A 9,642-nucleotide genomic window follows, 5' to 3' on the forward strand; every position below is an offset into this window, starting at 1 on the left:
GCAGCCTGGTTTGGAAGGAGGAACCAGACTCTCCATGGCCTGTTTCCACTTAACTTGTCACCAGCCCAGAGAAGGCAGGTAAGGATAGCAGCAGGCACATTTAGGTGTGGGGCAATGCTTTTGTACTGCTCCTATAGCATTTGTGCAGCTTTGGACATAGTGGTAGGTCTGTGATCAAAGTAACCCACCCAGCCCCAGGCTTTTACACATCTGTTTTACTACGTGCAGCATTGCTACAAACATGACCATGAATGTAAGCTGGAAGTGGTGGTAAACTCTGTGGAGCTGAGATAAAATGGATTTACCCTCTCCTAAAACACCCACTGCAAATAGTTTGCATTGCTGGCAGAGATGACGAGCCTGCCTGCTTCAGTGGGCTTTGTGCATCAATTTAACTGGGAGGCAGATCTTTAATATGCCCTACCTAAAGCAGACACTGTGTTAAAATTGCTGCCTCCCAAGATGCATTTTAGCTGCTTGGGTGAGCAGCCTGAAAGGAGGTTTGTTCTCTTATAGAGTCAAGAAGACAGACTTAACATCAGGACATTAATCTTTATTTAGGACAGATATCATCTTTGTCAACTTTTCCATAATTTGTAGTTCTCCCAGCTGCTTCAGCTGGATTAAGGACATTCTCTAGAGTTCATTAAAATGGTCTTCTCTGCACAGGTGAGCTCTTATTTAAGCTGATACTTAAAAAACACCACTAGCTCTCAGAGACACACTGAGGCCCTATGGGAGCTCAGGCATCTATGGAAGTAAGCAGAGAAGCGGAACACTTCCCTTGTTTTTCAGGAGGTTAAATCCTGGGAGCAGCCTGTCCACACCAATCTTCAGGGAGAAGGCAAGATGAGCCACCTCTCTTGCAGTGCCAAAGCTGGTGCTGCTGCTGTCACAGAGGATGCCTCTGCTTGTGTTCTGCTCTGTTTCAGGGTGCAAGTTTGGACTAAGTCAAGGGGAAGGCTACTCTGGGCCTCTTTCCCTGTACTCACAGAGCTGGAAGTGGAGCAAGGATTCCTTCTCCCTTTGACAAATGAGATACTTTGCTCAGCTCTCCTTCAGAGAATCCCTGGCAGAACTGCTTCCACCCTGCAGTGAGCTAAGCATAGGAAAGAATATCACAATTTGATGTTGGATGTGAGGTAGGAATGGTGACAATTCTGCTGGAGCTTGCTTGTTAGCTCCCAGTTCTCCTGGACTGCTGCAGTAACGAGGGCTTCCTAGAGCCTGGCCCTGGTGTTCTGTGCTGTCAGGAAGCTGCTGATGATCCCAGATACCACCTCAGGCTCATTCAGGTGCACAAAATGAGTCCCAGGCACCTCTGCTAGCTGGATGTGCTGGAGGGAAGGGACACAAGATATCAACTACGGAAGTGTTCCCTCAGGCATACACTGCTTGCTGTGTGACACTTAGGGGAAGCGGCAGGGCAAGTGAGGCAGGACAGAGATGGGAGGACCAGGGAAAGGGAAGAGCTGGGTCCAGAGGGCAGTACTAACTTGGGACTTTGGCAGCAGGGATGGAGTTGGCTTCCTCCCAACCCCAGTTGGGAGGTGATTTGTCCTCAACAGATCTGTGCTGTTGAGGACAAATCACCTAGTGGAGGGTGTCCACCAAGGCCAGCTGCTTCCCACCTGCTGCTCCCAGGTTGGTGGCACATAGAGATAAGGAGGAAGTTAGCTCTCACCTCTTTGAGGGTAGACTCGAATGCCTCCTGCAGGGCTTTCACAAAGTGATTTCTGCTGGGTAGGTTGTGCGGTACCAAGAGTCCATCTTGTGATCTGAAAAACAACATCAAGGCTCAGTACAGCACCCAGTGTGCTTCTGTTTGTCTGCAGCTGTCCTGGGCAGAAGCAGTGTTCCCAAGACAGTGTGGTGATAGACCCAACTGTTCTTTCCAGGCTGCTTGTAAACAGCGGGGTGACAGGGTCATATGTGGTAGTCAGGGTGCACTGCACAGCTCGGCTAAGCAGCTATTTTCTATCAAACTATCTGTAAAACCTTGGGTGACTGCCTAGTAGTAACAGAGGGGAGACTGGCTAAATATTGTCCTCCCAGTGCTGGCTCTGTAACTGGTCTGAGAAGATCATTCCCTGCCCCCATTCTGTCTTCTGGTCTTAACTTTTTCCTTCCGTATAGTTTCCACATCTCCCCTCCGTCCTTTCTGCCTGTCCTTGCTGCTTATTTAAACAGGGTATGACCTGATCAGAGCAGGAGGTACCAGGGCAGTTTCCCTGGAGAAGTCAGCATTAGATGTTCTGCAGAGGTAAGATCATGCTCTCTTTTACTGATGGGACAGGGAGACAACCCAGGCTCAAAAGCATCTCTATGGCCCAGAGGACTTGGCTGCATCACAGTTGCACATTTCTGGACAAGCAGGAATAACCGTAAGCTCTTGTGATACTAAAACAGATCACGGAAGCCAAAACTGCACCTCTTTTCTCAACTGCTAGCACTTCCTCTTGTTTTCTAGACAATCTTTTAACAGCACCCCACCAGCCAAAGTAGCCAGAGCCCTGCACACCTTGCCCTCCAAGGAGATGGGAAAAATGCAGAGAACAACTCGCAGAACAAGCTATGCACCCAGACAGCTTAACAGATTGTGGGGCTCTGTGCAAGCCACTGGCCATGTCCCCAGAGCTTCTTACTCCAGGTGCCACAGGAGAGAGCTTGCAGGAGCTCCAGGAACAGCTGGAGAAGATGGAGGGTGCTGTAGTTTCACCTGTTTGCTCAGGCAAGAGCTTTTGGGATCTGGAGAAGGGGGCAGGCTGGGTTGTTAACTAGGGTAGAGTCAGGTCAGGAGGACAGCAAGTGGGTGTGGTGCTGTGGAGGGTCACGTATTTGCCAGGATAGCCCCTTGCTGTAGCACCAAGGAATGGAAAGTTTTGAGATGGGATTGTGAAGCCAGAAGCATGGGGAAGATGGGGCAGGACTGGTATTTCCTCAGTCAGCCTTGCACAAGGGAGTCCCAGCCTGGGAGGATATTCCAGTTGCTCTCTGCCTGCTTCAGGAGCCTGCCCAACCCAGGGCAGTGGTGGGAACTGGGAAATACTTCTCACATGTGAGGCTGTACTGTTATGCCAGCTGGCCAAAGGTCTGGATGACTGGTGTAGAGAAAGGGGTAGTGAAGGACTCCTTCCTAGCCTTCATTCCTTCCATCGAGGGAGACAGCAGGGGTTGGTTTGGCTTGTGCCTCACTCACATAATGATGAGAACACGGTCTTGGATCTTCTGCAGGAGCTTCACACACTGCTCCACCGTGAAGAACTCTCGACTCTGCTGCAGGTGCAAAGACAGGGAAAGTGGCAAAGGTCAGGGACAGCAGCTGGGGGCAGAGAGTGTCCCCAAGCCCTTCTGCACGAGTGGCTCTGAAGGTAGATGTAGCTGTGGCCCCTTCCATGCTGGGACATGACAAGCATCCAGACTGCACATAGGAGTAGCTGGCTCTGGAAAGGCTCCTTCTGTCCAGCTGTGTTTGAGCGCTGCCAACAACATTGCCTGCTGGGATTCAGCACATATGGGAATGATCTCATAGAGAAAAGCTTTAAAAACCCTTTTACTAGAAAGGAGAGAGTACATTATCCTGGCTTCCATAGCCTGGCAGTAGCACAGGTAGAGGAGGCCCTGTTTGCTCAAAAGTGGCACAAAACTATCAAAATACCAAACCTAAGGACTTTGCTCCACTTCCCTTCTTATTCAGGTCACCTGACAAAGAAGCTGACAGAAAGCATCCATCCATCTGCTGCCTGAAGAGTAATAACAGCAGAAAAATGTGGCTAGGAGGCCCTGGGGCAGAGGAACTGCTAAAAAAATAAGCAGTAACATTTTCCAGTGACTCTGTAAGCTGAGTCAATGATCAAGTGCAGGCTCTTCTAAAAGGGGCAGTTAAAAGGAGATGTGGGAATTAGGGAAGCAGAAAGTAAGTGGCTGGGTGGAGGCAGGGCCTGGCTTAGTGAGCAGGCATCCTCTATCTGAATGTTCTGTAAGCTCAGGGCTCCAAAGCAGTAGGGGGCACGTCAGAAGAGCAGTGCTCACCGTACGGGCTCTCATGTCTCTGTTATACACCAACCCTGGAAAGAAAAAACAAGAGGTTTTCATGTCTCATAGGAGCAGTTGTTGTTCTGTTTTAATTCACTTTTGGGGTCTGCTCAAGACTTTTTGAGACAGGAGGAATAGGATGAATTCAGATTTCTCCTTTTTTTGATTTATTTTCTTTAGCTGTTCTAGGACTTGAGCACCAAACCCAGTTGCTTGGAATGGAGAACTCTGCCTCCAGACTTAATTGATCCCATTCGGGCTGTGTAAACTTGTAGCTAGGGCACCCTGTACCCTGCAGAAGACAATGGCTGTTGGCACCAGTCCCTTCCCACACCCAACACTGGCCAGGCACCACACAGCCCCTTACCAAGGGGTGTCTCAGTTGCTCCTCGCTGCAGCAGGATTGCCCCACCCTCTGCTGTCAGATGGCTGTTTGCTTCTAAGAGCCTGAGGGAGACATGACGGAAAGATTGTGCTGCTGGAAAAAAGGGAGGAAGCAAAGCAAAAATGGCATGACAAGGTAATGGCAAGCTCTTGGGCTGCTTCAGAAAGGAGCAGGAAGAAGCAGCAGGTTCTGGCTGCAGAAGCAAAAGGTCTTGCTGGGATTCCAGAGGAGGACTTGAAAGGTGAAATGCAGGGACACTTTTCCTTTGTCATTTGTGCAGCTGTAGCTCTGTCAAGGTGAGGGCAGGCAATAAATAGAGGATGGATGGGAACCCACCTCTGCAATGCTGCTTCAGGGCTCCGTGCTTTGGGAGTTTGCTGCTTTGCCTCTAGACTCAGTAATCTGTCAATCACCCTCCGTTTAGATTTCAGCCATGCCTCAGTGTCCTGAAACACAGAGAGGTAGGGAAGAAGAGTAACCACTCTCTTCTGAATGATTTTACCCCTTATCAGAGAGTGGAAGAGGGAATTTCACCCTTCAACATCCCTCAGAACTGGTACCATTTATGGGTATCTTATTAAAAATGCCGATTTCTGAGAGAAGGGGAACATCAATGCTGCTGTAACGAACTTAGTAACTTTTTATCCTTGCAATCTTTTCTAATCCTTCCTACCTCACTTCTGAGGTGAGGGCAACTCTCCAAAGTCTGGCATCTTTTGTCTCTCTGACCTAGGGCTTCTGCCCCACTTCTGCCAATGAAAGCTCCAGCATCTGGTAGCAATGATGGCAAGTTGGGAATGTAGCTTTATGTTCTGCCAGGAACAAAAAATTCCACCAATCTTGTACCCAAGTCACCCAACAAGCTGTTGGCAAAAAGATAACTTCAGCTGGCAGTTGTCTGGCCAGAGGTTCCTCTTCCCTTTGTACAAGGGCCTGGCACAGACAAGCAAATTTCAGTGCTAAGGGACTGCAGGATGTGGACCTCTACCAAGTGTGCCCCAAGGGCCACCCTAAGGAGGGACTTGAGTCTGGGCAACAAGGAACAGATCAGTGCCTGCCAAAAGGAAGAGCCCTGGGCCTTGTGTGACCTGCCCAGAAGTGGTCACATCAGTGCTTTCTCTGAACACATGAGGGAAAGAAAAATATCATCTATTTTTCTATTTTTAAAAAGTGATGGGAAGGACACATGAAATCTAACCTCTGGAGCAAGAAGAAAGCCAAGACTTTCCAGCAGGATCAGCTTGTCCACCATCTCAGGATAAAGGAAACAGAACTGAGGAGAAATGAAAAGAGGATGAAAAGCTGAGCACTGAGTGATGCTCAGTGTATCCTGCTACATGGGAGAGGGGTCAATGAAGAGCCTCTCCTCCCCTGAGATCCAAGTCTGTCCCTTCATTCTTCTTCCATGTGTTGTTGCAGCTGCAGAAATCACAACCCCATGAAGAAATGATGCTTTACTCACCATTCCTGCCACAGCCCCACCTGCAAAGGAGAAAAGGGTGCTTAGTTATGCACAGAACAGCCCTTGGTAACAGAAATTCCCCTTCTCCACAGCAGGAGCTGACTCAGAAATAAAAATGCGCATTGTCCCATGGAACAAAGCCCCAGTACAGAGGAGAGTTCTCCCAGCCCATACAAGAGTATTCCCCATCTTGTGCCATCCCCACCTCTCAAGCAGCAAAGGCACTGAAGAGTTCCTGTTTAAAATACCTCGGTGTGCAGGTCTTGTTAGCTGTGACCAGAGCAGTCCTGGGAACAAACTCTAAAACATGGCAAAATCAAATCATACTCCAAGCTCAGAGGGATGAAACTGGAGCCCAGTTGCCCTGAGCAAGCTTTGTAGCCCACCAAATGGGCTCTCTGTTCCCAGGCTTTGTGGGGAAGGCCTGCTGTGAATTTTCCTGCATAGAACACCCCTCTTTGCCCATCATTGTTCCCTCCTGTGAGTGGGGGAAATGCCCACAGCAAGAGTTACCACTGTCTGTACTACAGGGTCTTGAAAAAAGAGGCATTTCAAACAAGGGCACGGATTTTTTTAATGACTCAGGCAGGAACTTGGTACTTGACACAAGATAATAAATATTCTAGCCCCACTCCTAGCAGCATATCTTGGAAGTTAATTATGTACTCCAATTTCTATGAATCTCACAGTTTACAAGGACTAGAGCCACTTACCCATACTGTGGCCTATCAGGGTGAACCGTCTCCACTGCAAGGCTAAATGGCAACAGACAAAAACAGATAGTGCTGCATGAGAAACCAGAGCAGGAGCATCTTGCTGCTTCTCCACTGACATGGGCCCTTTCTCCCAGGAGGGCTTCTGCACTGCCTAATTTGCTTCTTAATCCAGAAACTAAGTGGCTAAGTAGGCCAGCTTTAAAGAAAAAGAGCATTCACCACCTCATTTCCATGGTAGTTGTCATGCAGCTCTCAAGCTCTCTCTATGTCAAACTCCTGCAAATTCCCATTCACTGCCAGACATAAGATGGCAAGAAGCAGAGGAGCCTAACTGGGCAGCATCTGGTGGAAGAGAGAAACCTTGACAGAGCATCCTGCTGCAGGGCATTCTGCAAGACATGTGAGGACACAGAGCCAGGTCTGCTGCATTGAGGGAAGTATGATTCCAAGTGAAAGCTTTCTGCACCATTTAGCACATCAGGCTCTTCAGTCCATTTCCAGGGCACTCTGGGAGGCTTATAGGAAAATATAGCTCTATCAGTGCTGCCCGTCTGAAATATACCTCACTGAAAGAAGGGGTTTACCCTCAGGAACATGTGAGAGCTTCTAGAGACTCTTTGTGTACTGAATGAGGGTTGTAAAACCACACATGCCAAGCATACAGATTGCCAGTTACATCAGGAGTTATTAGGAGTACAAGGTACTTTGACTTTCAGATTTCTTTGTATGATACTAAAGCAGTAGCAAACTGCCATCAGGGAGAACGAGAAGTTTCCAGCTCACACCTAACACTGGTTAGGAGTCACTGACTGCTTACAGAAAGCCAATCTGGCAGAATTATTTAGTTGCATCCAACACTTTACTGCTACTGCTTTTTTAGTATAAACACCCAGAGCTTACTGTCTCTTCCTTCCCCAAAACAGTGAGAAAGAGGGACGCTTATTCAGTCACAAAGCACTGGCTAATACCAAACTGAGGAGAAGTAGGGAGAACTAATTCCTCTCCTGGCAGTAAATGCTGCCTGCTTGTTGTAAGGAGCAGGACCAATACAGCACCCCCTGCACAAGCACCCCCTCAAGAGTTCCTTTTAACTACCCACCTGCTGCCACCCGGCGCACATCAGTCACATAATCTAGGAAATGGTAGGCGCAGCCTGCAGGTCGGTGGGACGACAAACCATGGCCAGAAAAATCCATTGCCACATAGTAACAACCTGAAAGGGAAAGAGTATCAGATGTGCAGCCGTGCCACACAACACAAACCATCCTGATGAGCCAGACCTACCTCTGGGGAGCAGTGGAATGAGCTTGTCAAAGGTGTTGGCATTGTCCAACCAGCCGTGCAAACACAGCACAGGGTGTCCCTCCGAGGGTCCCCAGGCCTTGGCTGCCACATGTCCCCAGGGCACAGGGAACTTCAACTCTGAGAACATGCCCAAAATAGGGTGATGTCCCTGGAGAGTCACGTACTTGGAGTAGGTCCCAGGGGTCTTGTTAATGGTCTAGAGCTCTGAAAAGAGTAAAACAGGTCTTTAGTAGCTCACCAGCCTCCTGTGGTCTTAATTAGCAGCTTGCTGATTTATAGCTCCCCATTCAACATCCCAAGCTGCCGATCCTGACTGCCTGTTTGGGGAATCCTCCTCCCAGCACGTACTAGCTATGCTCCTAGGAAGAAAAAAGCTTTCCCAGCACAGGAGGAAAAAGCCTTCTCTCTGTCTCTGCAGCAGCTGCAACCCAGCCAGAAGGCGCAGGAGATCTTGCAAGAGGGAACCATGCAGAATTCCCCCAGCTGGCTGCAGTCAGCCAGGCACCTGTCCTGGACCAGAAAGAGTTTGGGGAATAAGGATGCTGTCTCCAATATTAGACTGTTACTACCTTGTCCTCTTTTACCTTGGTGCTTCTCCGTCGCACCACCTGTTGGCACATTCACGAGAGCAGCTGGCTCCTTGCTGCACAGCAGGTCACTGCTGCCACCCACCTGTGCACCCCTCAGGGCCAGGGACCTTGCATGGGATATGGGCCCACAACCTGCCAGGCACTTGCTTGACCTCAAACCATCTCATCTATCTGGCAATCACTGGTCTACATCTGACCCTTGCTCAAGCCCCAGCCTCTGGGGACCCTCCAGCAGTGGTTTGAACATTTTGCCTTTACCCCCAAGCCATGGGCAACCTGACTGTCCCTATCCCCAAGTCTCTTGTGTCATATCCCCTTCCAAGTGTCTTCTCTTGCTTATCTGCTCCCTTAAATAGCCCTCCGAGACCGCATAGCAATTAAATCACTCTACAGCAAGTCCCTCCTGAGCCCATACCTCTCTAAGGCGTGAGGACAGAGGGGGTAGGCTGCTGTCAAAGCCCTGATGGTCCCAATGAGCCACGCCTGGGGCTCCCCAAGAGTGTATTTAACTGGGCCCAGGAGCAGCCCCAGCAGTGCTGCAGGAGTGCTGGTCGGTCTCCATCAGCAACGCCTTCGCCCCAGGAACCGTGGCCCTGCCTGCTGATCACGGGGCTGTGACTGATCCCAGCTGCCCTCACCGGGCCAGATCCTGACAAACAACCGTGGGCTGACTTCCCACGGACCTGCCCCTTCCTGACGGCCTGGGCTGCTGGCACAGCCTGACAGCCCTCCCCGGGCAGCCCTGCCTGGGCCCAGCGGCTCCTGGGGGACCTGGCGGCTCCTCCGGCCCTGGGGTGCTCCCAGCCCCGGAGTGAGGCCTCCCTGGGCGGGCAGGAGGCGCCGCTACACCCGGGCCTTCGTCTCGGGGCGCCCTGGAGGTCCTGGTCCTGGTCCCGGCTCCGGTCCCGGCCCCAGGGAAGGGCTGCCCGGGGACCGAGCCCCGCACGGAGCCGAGAGCAGCCCCGGAGCCCCACGGCCGCCCCAGCCCCGCTCCCCGCGCCGCCCTTCCGCACCGCCCCGGCCCCTTCCTACCGCTCCGTGCGGCCGGGCCGGCTGAGCAGAGGCGGCGGCAGGGCCGAGCAGGGCGGGCCGGGCACGCTGCACCGCCCCGCTGCCCGCCTCCCCAGGGCGCCCGGCCTCCGCCCCCGC

General features: G+C 51.1%; 1 protein-coding gene across 1 annotated transcript; it reads right to left on the bottom strand.

Moving 5' to 3' along the window:
- Positions 1-532: 532 nt before the first annotated feature.
- SERHL2 (serine hydrolase like 2) lies at positions 533-9,631 on the bottom strand. The gene is made up of 12 exons (XM_085048142.1): positions 9,526-9,631; positions 7,883-8,107; positions 7,698-7,811; positions 6,596-6,637; positions 5,883-5,902; positions 5,619-5,693; positions 4,757-4,866; positions 4,403-4,482; positions 4,033-4,067; positions 3,200-3,276; positions 1,685-1,778; positions 533-1,337 (listed from the first exon to the last, which is right to left on the bottom strand). The coding sequence occupies exons 2-12, from the start codon at positions 8,028-8,030 to the stop codon at positions 1,221-1,223; spliced, it is 912 nt and encodes a 303-aa protein (XP_084904268.1). The 5' UTR covers positions 8,031-8,107; positions 9,526-9,631; the 3' UTR covers positions 533-1,220.
- Positions 9,632-9,642: the final 11 nt, after the last annotated feature.

Source organism: Lichenostomus cassidix, chromosome 1Aa, assembly GCF_008360975.1.
Source record: "Lichenostomus cassidix isolate B80296 chromosome 1Aa, HeHo_3.0, whole genome shotgun sequence".
Taxonomy (NCBI): Eukaryota; Metazoa; Chordata; class Aves; order Passeriformes; family Meliphagidae; genus Lichenostomus; species Lichenostomus cassidix.

Coding starts and splice junctions, on each gene's coding strand:
- SERHL2 (XM_085048142.1), bottom strand. CDS start 8,030: ATGTTCTCAGAGTTGAAGTTCCCTGTGCCCTGGGGACATGTGGCAGCC. Junction 7,812..7,882: donor CATTCCACTGCTCCCCAGAG/GTAGGTCTGGCT, acceptor TTTCCCTTTCAG/GTTGTTACTATGTGGCAATG. Junction 1,338..1,684: donor TCGAGTCTACCCTCAAAGAG/GTGAGAGCTAAC, acceptor CCTTCCCTCCAG/CACATCCAGCTAGCAGAGGT.